This window comes from Atractosteus spatula, chromosome 14 (assembly GCF_055471065.1).
Source record: "Atractosteus spatula isolate fAtrSpa1 chromosome 14, fAtrSpa1.hap1, whole genome shotgun sequence".
Taxonomy (NCBI): Eukaryota; Metazoa; Chordata; class Actinopteri; order Semionotiformes; family Lepisosteidae; genus Atractosteus; species Atractosteus spatula.
In genome coordinates this window covers 10,647,859-10,665,875 of record NC_142719.1, presented here as the reverse complement: position 1 = coordinate 10,665,875, position 18,017 = coordinate 10,647,859, and the positions used below count along the sequence as shown (strand labels likewise).

Below are 18,017 nucleotides of genomic sequence, written 5' to 3'. Positions count from 1 at the left end.
CTGTCACAGATACATTGAACACAAAACAGCCAAATCCACAATCTACCATCTGAAAAGCTCTGCTGATGGGTACGAGTGAGCTGGTGAATGTGGGAACTGGGGTACATCTTCCTTTTGAATTTTAGGAGCTCTGATAATTGCAATGCAATTCTGGTGATCCGGTGCTCAGGGGGCGTGTCGATGGCAAATGAGTTCAGGCAGTCCAAAGTCCAAACAGGAAGATCCAACCAAGACTAAGCAAACGCAGTTAAAATCTGGTACGGAATGGACAGGGAACCAGAAAGATAAAAAGAGGAATACGAAGCCAGGCACTCCGTGCCCCAGTTTCAGATGGTCAGGACGCTGTGATGAAGCCTATGCCATCGGGTCTGTCCTGGACCCAAGGGTAGGCGGGTAGGTGGGCTTCCGGGCGTCCACCTCCCAATCCAGAGCCAGGAATAGCGAGAGCACCAGGCTTAAATAATGGGACACAAAACAGGTGGCAGGCGCACATAATTAACTAAAATATGAAAGAGTCGGAGCGCCCCTAAGAGGAGGGATCCCGATTGTGACAATACCGAAGGCTTAATGAGATCAACTTAACAACCTCCCTGAGCCGTTTAAGTGCTGCTGCCTTGAAGAGACACTGGGCCACCAGGACCTAGATTGCCCACTCCTGTTTTAGTGTCTTTGGGGCCAAACTAAAAAACTGAAACTGGAGTCATGTGGTTCTGGGTAATGGGAATTTTCTGTATTGCAACACTGGCAATTCCAACAGAACCTCAGGCCATGAGCACAGAAATGTCAGGTATGAACCAGTCAGGGAAGGGTAAGATTTCATCTCAGAACCCTAGAATATATACATACAAGCACCTTTTCACACCTTTGCTTAAATTGATTAAGGACCACATTGCATGTGGCATGTTTCATTTTTGTTTTTGTTTCCTTGTAGCTGTTACAATGGAATTTTTGAAATAGCATAACTTCAACATATACCTATAGGGTCTAAAGCAACTCTAAACTATGCAGTTAGACCTGAAAAGTCTGAAAAGTTTCATTGTGAACTATTCCAGATTCTACTTTTTTCATAACCTGTGTTGCAAAACATTCTTACTTTAGCAGAAGCAACATTGAAAACCTTTCTGTTATCCATTAGAGAAGCTTCTTTTCTTGGCATATTTGAGCCCAGTTTAGAGTTTTATGCATCTTGTATTTTAAACAAAGTCCGAGGTGCTTGTAAAGGATCTTGGCTTGATAAGAAATGCACAAAAGGCTGGTCCTTTAATAAAGCCATTAAGATGTCGAAAATATCTAGAGTACAGACTCTTCTAGTTACGGGTTTGCCTCCTAGTTAAATCTTTGAGCACCACTTTTAAAAATTACAACCACTACCATTTTTCTATTCTGTCACAATTCTGAGACTGTTCTTTAGTTCAAAGATGCTAATCATTAGTTACTCTTCTTCTGTTTTGCAGTCTCCTGTTCTTTAAATATATTAACACCTTGCTTAGTATTTTTTAGAATTTCAGTTATTATTAAATTATAATCTAATTGTTACCTTCCTATATATTTTCACTGTATTAAACAATTATAATAGTGGTTAAAGTAGGTAGCTGCCTCAGCACACATAGGCTGCAAAGGAACAAGTAAAGGTTTATTCAATGCTGAAAAAAGAAAGAAAAGAAACACAACGTTTCAGCTGTGTTTCAGCCGAAACGTTGTGTTTCTTTTCTTCTCTTTTCAATTACAATAGTGTTCTCACTAGATATAGAGCCACGATCATAAACAGACACTCATTTGGGAATGATGTTAGTAAGAAGACAATAAAAAAGGGACAGTAATACCTTTAACTGCTGAACAAAATAATGCAGCAGATAGCATATCATGTACTAATAACTTTAACACACTTGAAACTTTTAAAAGATCTGTATGATCTGCAATCACAATCACCTATGCTCCTTGAAAATACATTCTAAACAGAATTGTAAATACATTCACTCCAAATTAGACAATTCCTGAAACGCTTTAAATAAAATCTAAAACACAGAGAAAATGGATTAAAATAAGCATTTTCTGTATTTTCACTCACATTGAAAATGAAAAGGGTTGGGGAGAATTAGGCTAGAGTTTACCACGTTATCGTAGTAGTGTGGCAGACTAAGTAAGGAGTGTCACAATGGCGGCCTCCGGTGGTCCCCTTTTCTCCCTGCTATCCAACCTATGAGCACTCCATAGTATACAGCAATATACTGTTTAATTGCTGAAAAGTTTTAAAAAATTAGTCTAAAAATCCTAATTCTTGAAGTGCTTGAAGTGTTTTAAATGCCTGAAATGCATGCAGAAATGTGGGACTACAAGTACCTATCATTGCCCACTGCAACACTCCAGGAGAAAAAAGTTGTAAAAAACAGGCAGCTGGATTTTTCTTCAGTTAAGACAACCTTCTAATTTCCTCTCCTTATATTCCATTATTAAAACTTTGTCAGCAGGACAGAGCAAAGCACAATAACACGAGCTGTGTTTTGTTTCAAAAAGATTTCTGTTCCATTCCACATTCCTGCTCTAGAGGGCGCTCCTACCCGTTTCTGTCATTGATTCAGTTTCATTATTTCCTGGTGTCTTGGCTTTATAAGCCTTCATAAGCCTAGGCTTAGCTTTGGAAGACGGACGTCCGAAGGCCCGCCTATCACCAGACCTGGAGTAGCCTGAGGGTATAAGCCTTCACCCCAGCATCCTGACCTACTGAGTCCAGGGCTCGGAGCGCCTGGTCCCGCTAAGGTTTTAGTTCTCTCTGTTCCTGGCCTTGGTTCCCCTTCCCGGGGATTTTAACTGTCTTCGTCCCGGATGGATCCCCCACTTTATGGAATATGGACTGTGCCCTGACAACCCTTTTGGATCTCCCTGAACTTGGTTGCTTCTGCTTTTCCCCCGTGCACCGGCTCACTACAGTCACCGTCCCCTGTCTGGCAACTCATCCCAACCCTGCTGTATCTTCCCCTGATGTCCTTCTCCAGACTCTTCCGGATTATACCGTCATGCACAGGGTCTTTAACAACGCATTTCACTCTGGAGTCTGACCCGGCTCCCATGACAGTTTCTCTCAAACCTTTGGCTACACTACTGTCAATTAACTTTCAAGAAATGAGTGGATGAGATCCTTGGACCAATAGGCTACTAACACCCAGTGCACAAGGGATGACTGGTCTTTCTCATTTTCTTATGTGACCAATTGAGGAAAAAGCAAGCAACCTGCAAGAACCGGGTCTCCTCAAAACGAATCCACAGACATTGTTTTTGTGAACATCGTTTCCCCATTCTTTCTGTCTTGGTGAAAGAATCTTTTAGACTTTGTAATGTTCTTGTGACAGCCGCCTGACGCACCAGAGCTCTTCATAAAACACACTGGTTTCATTTTCATTCAGATGCTCATCAAAGAACTCAAGTGAGGAACAGTGGCGACAGTGCAGTGTTCAGCACATTAAAGAAAGGGAGAAATAACCACCTTCTTGTTTCTTACTTCGGCTTTTCAGGATGAAATTGATCATTCTGTCCGCTCTCTGTGTACAGTAGGTGTGGTCCACTCAGCCAGCCTATTTCTTCAGGACTTTGAGTTTGAGAAGTGGAAACTTAAACATGGTAAGAAACTCACAGCAACCCCCACTCCTTGTTGATGAACCACAGCAAGGAGACCATCTCACAGACTTCATGCCTAACACTCTTCTTTTCTCAGCCGAAGGGGAAACAGTTCTCTCCTTTGTAATGTCTCGTCTCAGGGCTACAGCATGTGTAAAAAAAAAGATTGGAATAATTCCTCTTAACAACATTGTGTCTTCTACCCTCTTCATTCAAATATTAGAGAGGTTTTCCACTGTTGGTCGTGCAGTACTTTACTTTGTTCAACGTTTCCAAAAATCTTTTAAGTGAACACTCGAAAAGTTGCCTCCCAGAACAGTAAAAATAAATGCCTACAGACACCATGAGTAAATGTAGAATGCAGCTCCAAGGATTTTTAGGTCAAATGAGAAAGAAAGAATTGTAAATGAAAGAGCAAATACAGTCTCTTGTACATTAAGAGCATCAGGTTACCAAATGTGACGAATGTGGGCGAACAGAAGTTTGCTGCTCCTGTCACCTTTTATTTACAGTATGTGCCGTCAGTTTGAAAAGCTTGAGTCGTCTAACAGGGCCTTCAGCTTCTGCTTCCACCCGGCTGTTTGCGAGTCACGTTTAACCTAATTGTCTCAACCGGGATCAGTTTCTGCGCTCTCCGTTTTTAAAAGCTAAGGTCTTTATGTGAACTGGTCGTTATTTCCCGAAGACGTTGCTTTTGTTACAAATCAGTTTTCCAGACACCCACCTTCTTCTACTCGTCATGTTCGGTAGAAGGTCGGGTTGTTGCTTTGCGTCATCCAAAAATTCAAACCTCAACATCCTGTCTTCCTTTCTCGGGCTGACTGTATTGTTAATGTTACGGGTTCCAGTGAACACAAACGTGGGATCGCCGTAACTGTAATGAAGAACATTAAAGAGGAGACAGCTAGTCTTAGTCCTTTCGTTATCTTCGTGTATTTAAACTGAGACTTTAGTATTGCGGACAAAATTAAATACCGTCTTCTAATACAACATCTTGTCTGTAACTAAAACAAAGGTTACATATGTAACTGAGAATTAACAATAGTTGCGCCGCTACATAAAACGAAATTACACATATTTCTAGACAATATTAAGAAACTCGAACATCACACATATTGAATACTGTAGTGTAATAAACTCCGAGGATTTTACATGAATTAAATGTCATTTACAGCGATAAACTGTAAGCAACCTGTAATAAAGAATATTAAGAGAGACGGTTGGTTTTAGCCCTTTCATTAATTTAAACTGAGAGCGCGACTACAGTACTCCCGGCTGAAAGCGTCCAGTCCCACGCCGCGCCGCCACGAATGAAAGAACTGGATCTTCGGCATTATCGTACCCTGAATCAAACCTTCTCTATCTACCACTTACATTAAAGAATGGATAGTCGTGACAAAAGTTACTTATGTAGTTGCACTCCACAACCCTATTTTCAAAAGGCTCTATATGACAAGGGTCTCCGTACACACGAGGCTGCAAGCTGGTGGTCCAGATACAGTATTATTTTGTCTTCACAGCAAGAACGCGCCTGCACCCAGATGCGAAAGAGCTTCGCCTGGCAGGGACTGTGCCATTTGCTGTTACGTCATGCTAAGTCGTTGGTGTAAAAGACTGTAACCCAGTCTTGACTTCTTTCAGATTTCCATATACAATATTTCCAACGACGCTGTGATGGACTGCTGTCCCGTTCAAGGTGACCCTGTCTTGCGCCTGTTGTTTTCCGAAACAGGCTCCAGCTATCCCGAACTGGAAGAACCTGTTATAAACCAGACGGATATTTCCAGGGGGCAAAATACTGTCTCCTCTGGTTTCAGTTTTTTCACCAGGCTTCTAGTTGCCAGACTTTCCTTTTTTTCTTCTTCAGATAAACACCTGGAACTTGCATACAGTATGTTTTGATTTCCAGGGAAGGTCTTACAGAACCTTATTTACACACAAACAATCGATCTTACTGCAGGTATTAAGGGGAATAATACGGTTGGTGAAAATAAAGCAGGTAAAGGAAAGCATGCAGATGTGAAATAGAAACTGAATGAGACCGAAGTTAGATTGTGTACACACGTATCGCAGCAAACGAACACACACAATCCTGCTTTATGAAAGTGCAAAAAGAGAATGGCTTAAGCTCTTCATTATTAACAATCTCTTTAGTGTCGCCAGCCTCTCAGTTTTACCGTTTTGTCCTTACACATGTTCACAAACAGAAAAAAGACGTACTGCAATGTGGGCATTTTTTCAATGAAAAAAAATACCGTGAATGCTTTCATTTTTTAATGAAGCAACAGAACATCTAAACTTACGAATACACAGATTAATTTATAAATGAACTGAAAAACGAATTTACCAATCAAAGAACTGTAACGCATACGGCCAACATTGCAGGTTGTGGGAGCCGGCTTACCAGCGCGGTGACTTCACTGCCCTTCTCTGTGAATAGCAGGGACCGCAGCTCTCGGGCTGACGGGAGACTTCCCTTTAGCTCAGCTGGCTGGGTCCTTGATGAGTGACGCCGGAGGCCCACGTTCGAGTTCCCAGTGGTGGGGGCCGACCTGAGGCGGCAGCGGCAAGGGCGCATACCCACGTGAACCTGAGAGCGCTACAGTACTCTTATACTGGTGATGGTGACTCTCAGGTTTTTTTAAACCATTCATACTATATCCGCTGAATATGAATCCTATTTTTCAGGTGGAAACACGTATTTATGGACTTCAGGAAACCTCAATAAGAAAGACTAGATTGTGTGCATTTCTGTTTGCAGGCAAGAACTACAGCTCCCCTGTTGAGGAGGCCCGGCGTAAAGAGACCTGGCTGTCCAACCTCAAGCTAGTGATCGAACACAACACGCTGGCCGACCTGGGCGTCAAGTCCTACAGGCTGGGGATGACTGCATTCGCAGACATGGTGATTCTCCCTGTGGTCTGAAAGTCATAGACTGATTCAGCTTTAGAAATCATCAACTCTCTAAGAAGATTCCTTTGCTTATGCACTTTGTCATATTCTGAACCTCATTTTCAAGCGAGGTTACCGATTTTGAGACATTCCTGTCTCTCTGCAGGCAAGACCCAGATTATCACCCTGCAGCTCACAACTGGCAGCCCACTGAAGCTCAGCAGGTGTGAGCTTGCTTAGTACCTGGATGGAAGATCTCCTGGGAAAGATTAAGGTTGATGCTGGAAGTGGTGATAGTGGGGCCATTAGGGGGTGCTCACCCTGCAGTCTGTGTGGTCCTAATGCCCCAGTATAGTGATGGGGTCACTATACTGTAAAAAGGCAATGTTCTTTGGATGTAAAACTTAGGTCCTGCCTTTCTGTGGTCATTAAAAATCCCAGGGGGGAGTTGCCTGTGAATGATTCATCTTTCTGCTTTTCAACCCTTTCTTGTAACTCGTAGTTACGATCGTAGTTGATCGTAGTTCAAGTAAAACTTTTAAAGACTGCAATAGGATGGTGTCTCAAATAATCCAAAAAATCATTTTCAAATTATTAAAAAAATTGAAGAGTAAAACAATAACCTGGTGTATTTCTTCTCACTCTGGTGTAAATGAAAGCTTTATATCATAACAATTTGCTTTGCAACACATTATATATAGTAGAAAGCCCTGTTCGGAGTGGTTATGTGTTAACATGCAGTAGACTGGGCTGACAAGTCTCTCTATCGCCCCCCTCAGGACAATGAGGAGTACAAGCACATGATGTTCCGGGGCTGTCTGGGCCACTTCAACACCACCAAAGCCAAGACTGGCTTCACCTTCCAGGCAAAGGACTCTAACGTGCTTGACAGTGTTGACTGGAGGACCATGGGATATGTCACTGGAGTCAAGAACCAGTGGAACTGTGGTTCATGTTGGGCCTTCAGTGCGGTAAGACGTTCTAAAAATATGGAATTAACACTTAACCTTTTCAGACAGACAGGTCTGATTGTAGTTGGTTATCACTACTGAGATTACTTGCAGTAAATTTACTTCTTTCTCCTGGCCAGCACCAATGGAAATTAAAGACCGGGTTTTACTTGTTTTTGTAAAATTAGAATTAATATTTATTTTTGTTATCACACAAGGTTTGGAATATATAGGGGTTTATCATGTCTCAGCTTGCCACCCACACTGGCGTGAGGATTAAATTGCCTCCTCTCCTTTGTTACAGTAACTTTAATGTGCTTATGGACAATTCTTTATAGAAGAATTATAGAAGAGCCACAAAGTCTCTGAATTCAGCATGTATTTCAGAAACAAGTCACCAGAGTACACAGCACAGGGTGTGTGACACCTGCTGTAGCTGAATCCTTGCCTCTCTTCATTCAAGAATCAGCTATGTGAGAAGTCCTGATCAAACAGCTCCTGTTATTAACATTTAACCAGATGTCATGCATGCCGTGCTGTTATTTGGTGTTGAAAGATGACTTGTTTATTAATATAAACTGTCTGTTAGTATAAACTGACCCAACTGATATGTGGCATAATGCTGATCTTTGTCTTAATATCACATGCTGGCAGAGAGGGTGTCATCTGATCAAGTGTGTGTGTGTGTGGTGTGTGTTGTCCACAGACAGGCTCTCTGGAAGGGCAGCACTTCCGGGCGACTGGGAAGCTGGTGTCTCTGAGCGAGCAACAGCTGGTCAACTGCTCTAGAGCCTTTGGGAACTACGGCTGTGGAGGAGGCCTGATGGACCAGGCCTTTTATTACATTAAGGCAGCGGGAGGAATTGACACTGAAGACTCCTATCCTTACGAGGCCAGGGTGAGATCTCCTCATGATCAATCAATGAGCTTTATTCAGGATCAAGAGAGCGCTGTAATTTGTGGTTTGGATGGGGCACATTTCTGATAAGTTTGTCACAACAGGTTCACTTAGCGTCACTCCCATAAAATGACTTCTCAGTTTGGTGACGGAGGCTTCAGTTTGGACCCCACACAGGGCTGAAAGAATGGAATCTTCTCAGTTTTGAGTGGAGAAGTGCACAAGATTACCTTATTCAATTCTTAGAAACCCTCAAAGTCATTGACAAAGCCAAGCCACTGCACTTCTTCAGAATAGACAGTGACACATGAACCAAACAACACAAGTGGAAACCGAGGGGAAGAGCTTTTAAAACAAGACAGCATGTACTTTTTTGCACAACGGGTTGTCATGGGAGTAGGACAAGATACAACATCTCCTTAATAAAACAGCTGGTTGTGATTCTTATGTCATGTAACCACAAGCAAGTAAACTAGCCAGATGGGTTGAATATTACATAGAGGGCATTCTATATTCCATAGAGAGTGACAATAGAACACATCCATAGCATCTTTGGGAAGCGCCCAGAGAAAACCCTTGCAAACCCAAGAGGAACATGCAGACTCCACATAAACAGATGCCCCAGGCAGAATGCACCACAAGGAATTTTGAGCAGTGAGGCTGCAGTGCTGTTTTACCACTGTTCTAGCCTTAACAGACACTACTGCAATAATTGTAAATAAGATCACAAACCTGCAGTATGTGATAACAGAGACTGGTTGTCTATATCTTGCGAGACAGAAATTAGGCTGTTTGTAAGGACGAAACTTACCCCAGGCTGCACCAGTCCATTCAGATGTGGGCTGTGTATTAATGACCTTTGAAGGGTTCTCTTAATGTACACTCTGCCTCAGAAATGGTACAGAAACCATTAATCCTATTGTCACGGCAACAGGATTTTACTCCAGTTATAAATAATAGGTCTGAGTAAACTTTAGGTTTTATTAAACTTGACAATTAATGACTGATAAGATTTCTGTTCCTCTATACTTGGTAACCCACCATTTATTACCTATAGTGTGATTATTTTTCTCCACTTTCCATGTCCAGGACTGGACCTGCCGTTTCAGTCCCAGCACCATCGGGTCCAAGTGCTCTGGATACGTCGACGTCGTTCGCGGAGATGAGGGGGCCCTCCAGAGTGCTGTGGCCATCATGGGGCCCGTGTCTGTGGGCATCGACGCAGGAAAAGCTTCGTTTCAGCTCTATAAGTCAGGTACTGTAGCAGCCCTCCACTCCACCACAGGCGTGTGAGCTGTCCCAGGCTCTCAGCATGATGCAGGCCCTGCGATCATCTCATCTCACCTCATTTTGTCACTGCTCACTCCTGGGGAGGGTCACGGTTGTAACAGGCAGAGCAGACCAGACTGCCCTTTCCCACAGCAACAGTCTCCAGCTCCTCAGGGCAGCTGAGAGATAGAATCCTCACCTGGGATCACGACCTTGTCGTGGTGGAGAGGTCTGAGTGCCCCAGGGAGCCTAGGAGCTATGATGTCAGGAGCTTTGCACTCCTGGTAGCGTTTTGGTCCAAGGTGTGGGGCCAGACAAACGACTAGATTCCCATTTTGGTTCCAATAAAAACTCAGGAGATCCCTGCCCAGATCAGGGACACCAGCACCCAACCTTGAAGCCAGGCCCAAGGGTGGCGTTCGCGGATGAGTACCTGGTCGCTGGCAACCCACATAATCCAACCAGCCTCAGCCCAATATAGCAATGTGGAGCTGTGCTGCGGGCTCACCACCACCAAGGCGAGGGATGGGGGGACAGGTGACGGGCATGAGCGGGGCTACTATGATCATGTGTCACAAAATCCATATATTTTCACAAAGCTGCTTGTCCCATAAATGGTTGTGGCACGTCTGCGCCTGTCCCAGTGCAACAGAACCCAGGTTGGGAATGAGGGTAATATTCTGATCTGTGACTGATCTGTGCCCTGCATCCTCCACAACAGACTTAAACATTAATAGGAATATTAATAGGTCTATTAATAGGAAGGAGATTTGCATTAGACTATGCTATCCACACTACAAATGTTGTTAGCTCATGTGCACCATTTAAAGTCTATTTAGAAACATGACAATTTTTCATAATATAATCCTGCCTTTTTAACGAGAAGTGTCCCTGTCTCATTGCAGGCATCTATGATGAGCCTGGCTGCAGCTCCTCTTACCTGAATCATGGAATGTTAGTAGTTGGCTATGGGACTGAGTCTACTAAAGATTACTGGATTGTGAAAAACAGGTGAGCCTAACGGTACTGGTATAACATTAATGCATGCTATGTGTGCTGGAAGAGGCTTTCTGTACAGGAAGTGCACTTTTTCTGGCAGGTTAGATACATGCAAGTTTGATGGACTAGAGTTTAGGTCTCTTGAACGACCTTGATCCTTTGAAGTATCAATCAAACTTAACATGTGCAAGGGGATCTTTTCTAACAACCCTCCATAAAACTAAGACGACATTCACAGCTGTAGATTATTTGAAAGATCAATACAGTCTTAAGATGACCCGATACATAATCAATAGTCAATACTACAAATCTAACACTATATGCAGTACCATCGATCCACAAATTGTGCCATACAATTCTGCTGTACAATTGAATAAAAATGTTACTGAATGCCTTGACACAAAGGTTCCATCAACTGTTTTAAAATAGAAAAATCACATTTCCTGTCAGTATCCTTCTCCATCTATTACTAACCACTCATTGTATAAATGAGCATTCTTATTTTCACATGACCCAACCTCAAGCTTCAAACAACGTGTTCTGAGTTACTGTTCAAAACTACTCCAAGGCACAGGAAAACAATATTTACACTACTATAATTCCCTGCTGTTGGTATATTTGGAGAGTCTAACTCCTTTTATGCATTTACTGCGCTGTGTGTTCCAGCTGGGGCGTCTCCTGGGGAGAAAACGGCTACATCAGGATGTCCCGAAATAAACACAACCAGTGTGGGATCGCTTCCTTAGCCAGCTACCCTCTTGTGTAGAGAGCAATGTCGGGAGCAGAACGTTTCCTGGGCTCTCGCACTCTTACAGGGCAATTACTGAGGATTACTCATGCAACCTCCTTTACTTTTACGTAATTGATTCTAAATGTCTTCTCTTATAAGCAGGCTGAATAATTAGCTGGTTAGCTGAGGGTTTATGCAAAAGTGTATCTTTCTGACCTGTATTTCTTTTCTTATCCTTCGTGGAGAATAAGGTTATCAAAGATGTATTGTAAATCCAGGGATATGTCAATGAGCAAAGGGGCCTCCATTCTTACTAATAAAACAGAAGAATTCATGTGGAAGTCTATCTCTGTTTATCTATGCTTGACCTGGGTTGCCAGAGTCTTGCCTGTTTGGGTTGAGTTAGACCAGGGCTGTCCAGCCCAGCTCCTGGAGGGATAGTGTGTCTGCAGGTGTGTCAATCGGTTCATACAGCATACAGAGTGCCATTTGACTAAAGACCAGAAGTCTCTGGGCCACCAAGACAGGACAAGATTTTGGAAGTGCTGTTTCAGACTGTGAGTCAGCCTCTTTCCAACACAATGGATAAATACACTTTTATTGAGGCCAGGAATGGCCAAAACAAGACCTTAACAGCCACAGGATCCTCTGGTGTTTATTCCAAATCTATGCTTAATTATTTAATTGAAGTATCTGGATAAAAAAGTCACATTTAAAAGCAGCTGTACCATTTAATCTGGCTCTTGAAGACTGGAATTATCCATTCCTGTCTAGGTTCATTTATTCCAAAGATATGAGAGAGAAGGAAAAGTTGCTTGTTGGTGTCGTGTTCCCAGACCACACAATTCTGCGTCCCTCCACTCTTTTATGCTAGAGCGACTGGTGGTCAAGTCTGTCCCACTGTGTGAAGACAAATGCATTCTGACACTGGGGTGTCGGGCAACCTCAGATCCCAAGGTGAGGTGGACAGAGAGAAACCAGGAAACCAGTCTTTATGTACAGTATCTTACCCCTGTGTTGAAAATGGTTCTGTGATCCCTTAAAGAAACTGCCTGATATGATTCTTCAGTTTTTATTCCCTGCAACCACAAAAAGCATTTGTATCCTGCTATGTTCCTTCCATCCTTCCGATTTTGGAAAGGATCTATCCCACTGGCAGGGACTCCTTTGCTCACTGCTCTGAGGATAAGGACAGCTGTAGACAAAGTATCACTGGACAATTCCAAAAATTAATATTCTATTCTATTCTATTCATTACACTCACTATGGTAACACCTGTCCAATCCTGAGGAAAAAGGGAGAACTGTACATATCCCAGAGGCTGATACAAATGTATTATACCTCTAATAAGATAAATATATTACCACAACACACTGGTAATGTGGTACTTTGTAATGACAGCTTTGTGATAAAATGAAAGCAAAGCAAGTCTCAGAACCATCTCAGGAGGTTATTTGATTCCAATTGTTCTATTATAGCTCAGATATATGGTCCAGTTCAAACCAATACAATATCTCTTGTGCACAGGTGTGCACTCTTGGCGACTTGTATTAAAATCTGTCTAGGCAAATGTTTCCCTGCCTATTTGAGCAAACGCCAGGAGTCAGTTGACTCTAACTGCTGTTGCCACAAGATATTCTAAATCCCACCCTAGATGGAAACTGCTGTCAGAGATGACTTTCTATAATCCTGCTCAAAAAGAGAGATTTATATTGGTCTTTTTTCTGAAATATAAAAATCCATTTTTCAAGCCTGATGATACACCAAGGTCTGTGGTTTTTGCCTTAAACAAACTCTTGTGTTTTAAATGAAGGTGTGCTGTGTCCATTGCTCCGAGACCCTGTATTGGAAGTTCTTAGAAAATTGATGCCCTTAAGCCCTTCCTTGTTTTATACTCATCTCCCGCACATGCCTCAGGTTCCAGCCCCCCGTGCTATAAAAGCCAGATGTTCCTGCAATCTAGGCTCAGCTTTGGAAAATGGATGCCTGGAAGCCTGCCTACCCGCGTGTCTGGGAGTGATTCGACGGCACAGGCTTCATCACGGCGTCCTGACCTTCTGATTCTGGGATTAGGGAGCGTCTGGTCCCGTGCCCCCCCTTTTATTCCCCCGTCCCTCCGCTGGATCCCGCTCCGGCTTTTAACTCAGTTTGTCTGTCAGGATGGATTACCCGGTCTTGGACCTTTGCTACACTCATGGATTTGCCTCTGACTCCCTTGGACTGTTTGCCTCGGCCACACCTCCCCCGGACACCAGCGTACCGTGGACACGCCCCCTGTTTTCCTTCCAGCCCCTTTGCATGCTTTTTTCCTCATGTTTTCCTCACCCCTCCCCGGATTGTGTTGTCTGCATAGGGTCCTTAAGAACGCTTCGTGACACATGTACTGTATGCCTTATTAAGACTGTCTTGTTTTATGCTTTGTATAAGCAAAAACGTCCCATGAAACATGTAGGAGTAGAAGTTGCTTGTAATCTGGCAAGAAATAAAAGAAAAATGCTTGTGCTCTTTCCAGACTTTCCAAATGATACTTTAGAATCCCAGGAAATAATGATAAAATATCACATTACTGGCATACTGTACACAGGTCTGCAATGCTGCAGTAGATCCACAAGATGGGAGTAGCGTACGAAATGTTTTCAACTCTTAAATGTACTGAAAGACTCCCTTTAACTTAAAAGTTACTTGACATCTAAACAGTTTCAATTCAGCAGTTTACAACTTCAGTTAAGGGCTCAATTAAATAACTCTGCTAGGATGAAAACCATCAACTGTGGAAATCCAGAACTGTTCTGTTCTTTAGGTTTGACTAATCTCTTTAAAAATACAGCCTCTTAATAACAAGGAAATGCTTCAACTTGTCCATTTAATCACATAATGAGTTCAATTAAGTAAATACATCCTGAGATGGCAAGAAAAACAGAAACTTTCTGACCCTCCAGGACTTGAGGTGTGCACCCTGAATTGGGGAAAATGTGTCCATCTCTGTTTTTATTTTGGCATGACTAGATTTTCACAGACACCCTACATCCATACATGAAATAAGAACCACACCAGTTCTTTGTACATAGTGTGTCAATCAATCCTACCAATCCTGTAATGTATGCAGGATTGAACATACTGTACACCTCAACAAATGGTGCAGAGTTATACTGTAGTTGGAATTTGAAAACAAGACCCTCAGACCTTTAAAGATAATGCCAAGACAGGGGAATCCAATTATCTATATTTTTCATAGGAAATGAAATTTCATTTTTGCCCTCCCCACCTAGCAGTCTGTGCCAAAGTATTCTGTGCATTTCTATGACCTAAATCCCTCTGCAGGACAAATTTGTACAGTGACGTGTGAGGCTGGTACTGAGACTGTAACTGCAGCTGTCTCTGCACTGGTCAAAGATTGACAAAACACTGACCTTTGCCCTACTTTGTAGATCAGGTGACCAGTGCAGTGTGACTGGGTGAAAGAGTACTTAAGGGTACGATGACATTGCTGGCTGAGAAAGCTGCTGAGGTGAAACTCTTAAGGCTCAATATTCAAAATGCCTTGAGTATCCTGCATCAAACAGAACAAATGTTCTTTGCATGTTTTGCACACAGCAATGTAAACAAACTTTAAATATTTATATTGCAGTTTGCAAGAGGTTTCCTTTTGAAATTTGTTACATAAGGTCCATAAAAAGTAGCTCTGAACTAGGAAGCTTCAGAAATCCAAGGCATTCATGCATGAAGATTGAGAATTGCTTGATGTGCTCTCAAGAGGAACATCTCAAAGGAATCTTACTTACTCTGTTATGTTAATTAGACTTAATTGGGCATACAGGTGATATAAAAATGAGATGTTTGGTGGGGTGCAGAAGCTGTAGCAAAGGACAAAGAAGCATTACACAGTACATAATAGTTTTAATGTAAACGGGACCTAAATACTACAGTACATGCAGGTGCAGGAGCATGCCTTGGTAACAAAAAAACATCGTATGATCCTTCTAAATTCGGTCACTTGTCTCGGGCCTGATTGTAGAGAAGCACTCCTTCTTATTGTGGTGTCCAAAATTCTACACTTAACTATATATTCACAGCCTTTCTTACGTGTGCTCCCAATTCATTGTACCCCTTTTCTTTAATTAGATTAATAATACAATCATTGGCTCACAGGTCTACTCAAAAACCAGCTATGCACTGCACCTTGAGGTCCTACCTAAAGTACTACTGAACAGTGGAGAAGTGAGATATGATCAGATGAATCATCTTTCTCAATGTTCTCAACAAACACACAAGTGCATGAAACAGCAGACTTAGAGGAAATCTACAACCCTGAGTGCCTGGTTCCAACAGAGAATGGGTCTTGTGGTTCTATAATGTGGGGCACAATTTCCTGACATGGTCTGGGTGCACTCCTTCCCTTAGAAGACAAGCCTATCTAACTGTCATTCAATGTTGCTGAATGATTCATTTTTATACAGTGTAGTGGAATGTCTTTTCTGCTGGGAGAGGTGTCTACCAGGATGACAATGTCCCCAGCCGCAGAGCGTGTTTGGCCACCCAAAAGGTTTGGTGATGTTAGCCACATGTCATGGCCTTCAACCGATCTGCACCTAAATCCAGGATTAACAAGATATTCCGGCACGATGCGCGAGACTGCATTTTACACCTCCACCAATCAGGTGTGTGTTGACTGGCTTTCTCATGCAACAATGGTGCCACACCCCTCCTGGAGAATTTTACATGCTGGCAGACTCTATGCTGCAATGCACACATGCCTAACAGGCTGCATTTGGTGGCCCAGCATCTTATTAAGTGACTTTACATGGGCGTTTTTCTTGTAGTAGATTTTCTTGTCTACTACCTGAATATTATATGAAGGCGCTTCGCACAATAGCTGGTGTGTTTTTTAATGGAGTTTTACACTCATACAGCTGCTTTGTGAGTGATCAATGCTTTTGCATGGCCATGGCCGCAGGCAAGGGCCTAACTTTTTTTTTGGCAGCTGTTTTTAGTTTTCAGCCATATAAGATGTCTATGTAACAGGTGCAAGGGCTCTCAGGTCTCATCTTTCACAGATCCCTGAACTTCATGATCTACAGAAGTTCACTGTGCTGGCCTCCAGGATGGACTTGGCATCTGTTACGTATTGGGTAGTTTGGTTCAAAACATCTAAGCTAATGATGTTTCATTTTTTTATCACATTGTATCCTCTTATATCTTGATTGCTGAAGTACACTATACAATTACACATTAAAATACCTTACTCATAGCAGAGCCTTAAGCTGTTCTCTGTTTCTAATCTGTCATACTCCCCGAAATACAGTAGTTTGTAAAAAATAAGGAATTCCATTAAGAAAATTAGTATGTTAGTGTATTAGAATCTGAAATAAAAGAAAATCTAAATGCAAATGGCTCATGCTATCTGGTGTATGAGTTTTATGACAATTCACACAACATAGATATAAGAAGAAGAATATCAGGAATAAGGACGAATGTGGATTAAGGATAAAGACAGAGCTTGTGTAGAACAATAGAAATAATATTAAGACAGGTTTAGGTTGAGACCTTGAGGTTTAGCATGAGACATTGCATTAAGATTGAAATAATTTGCAGTGGTTTGTAATAATGGGGCTGATGATAACTCTCAAAGGCTAAGTGAGAATTTACATCGCACAGAGCATGCTTGGAGGTAATTTGTCTTATCGATGTCCAATGTCTCTGTCAATTGCAACTCATGTCCAATGTTAATTTAAATATAGTTTGTGTGAAAGCAGAGCTGACACTGAAATGCAGACACTTCCAATAACATTCAAACAACACAATCAGAGCAAAGCTTTAGAAGAGTAGTACAAACATGAAAAATGAGAAGAGGACTTTTACCTAGCTTTGTTCATTTGAATACTAGTGGCAAACGATCTGCGATTTCTACCAACTCTACAAGATGGCTCTAGTTTCTCACAATAATGTGTTAAGGGAAGATGACTGTTTCCTGTCTTTAAATGCTCATCAAATTTAAATGCTACCTGTGTCCAAGGCTCCTTGGGCTGTTGTTGATTTTGAAATAGGGTCTCCAAGTTGTCTTGATCAGGACCTTTCAGAATTTTGAGTACCTGAATTAGGTCCCATTACACAACCTCTACAACAATATCTTTCTACTAATGTGGCCACCAAAAAGAGGACTAGCTAATGCATTGTGTAATTCTATACTCTCAACATATCTGAGTATTTTGCTGACCTTTAACTGCTACCCGATACTGTCTAGTTAAAGAAAGTAAAAAAACTCTTAAGTCTCGCTCATATATTTTTCATTCCAATTCTCTAACACCTATTTGATATCTAAACTTCATGTGCTGGGTATGCAGCTTGTACTCTGCCAACACCATGTCTTTAGATGCCCCAGTTCCAAGCACTTGCACAGGGAGCAGAGAATTATGCTACACCAAAAGCTGGGCAGCATGTGTGTTGTGTGCTGTGTTCAAAGGTATTGAGATTCTGACCTCCAGAGGATTACTCAAAAGTCAAACCAACCCCATTGCACAAATCTGTAAATACACTGTGACTCGACTCACACGTCCATGTTCTGTCTGCGTGTCTTCGTAAGCATCACAGCAGCTGCAGCTTGCCAGGTAGAATTGACTAGATACAGTTTTTTTACAACAGATTGGTCTCATTCTTAAAAACCAACTGA

General features: G+C 42.2%; 1 protein-coding gene across 1 annotated transcript; it reads left to right on the top strand.

The window, feature by feature from the left end:
* The first annotated feature begins 347 nt into the window (after positions 1–347).
* LOC148820607 (procathepsin L-like) lies at positions 348–11,646 on the top strand. Its single transcript, XM_088933393.1, has 8 exons — positions 348–385; positions 3,464–3,615; positions 6,374–6,516; positions 7,284–7,475; positions 8,161–8,352; positions 9,442–9,607; positions 10,527–10,632; positions 11,287–11,646. The coding sequence occupies exons 1-8, from the start codon at positions 348–350 to the stop codon at positions 11,384–11,386; spliced, it is 1,089 nt and encodes a 362-aa protein (XP_088789519.1). The 3' UTR covers positions 11,387–11,646.
* Positions 11,647–18,017: the final 6,371 nt, after the last annotated feature.

Excerpts from the sequence above, each read along its gene's own strand:
- LOC148820607 (XM_088933393.1), top strand. The coding sequence starts at position 348 with ATGAAGCCTATGCCATCGGGTCTGTCCTGGACCCAAGG. Across the intron at positions 7,476-8,160 it reads CATGTTGGGCCTTCAGTGCG|ACAGGCTCTCTGGAAGGGCA; the intron begins GTAAGACGTTCT and ends TGTTGTCCACAG. Across the intron at positions 9,608-10,526 it reads GTTTCAGCTCTATAAGTCAG|GCATCTATGATGAGCCTGGC; the intron begins GTACTGTAGCAG and ends GTCTCATTGCAG.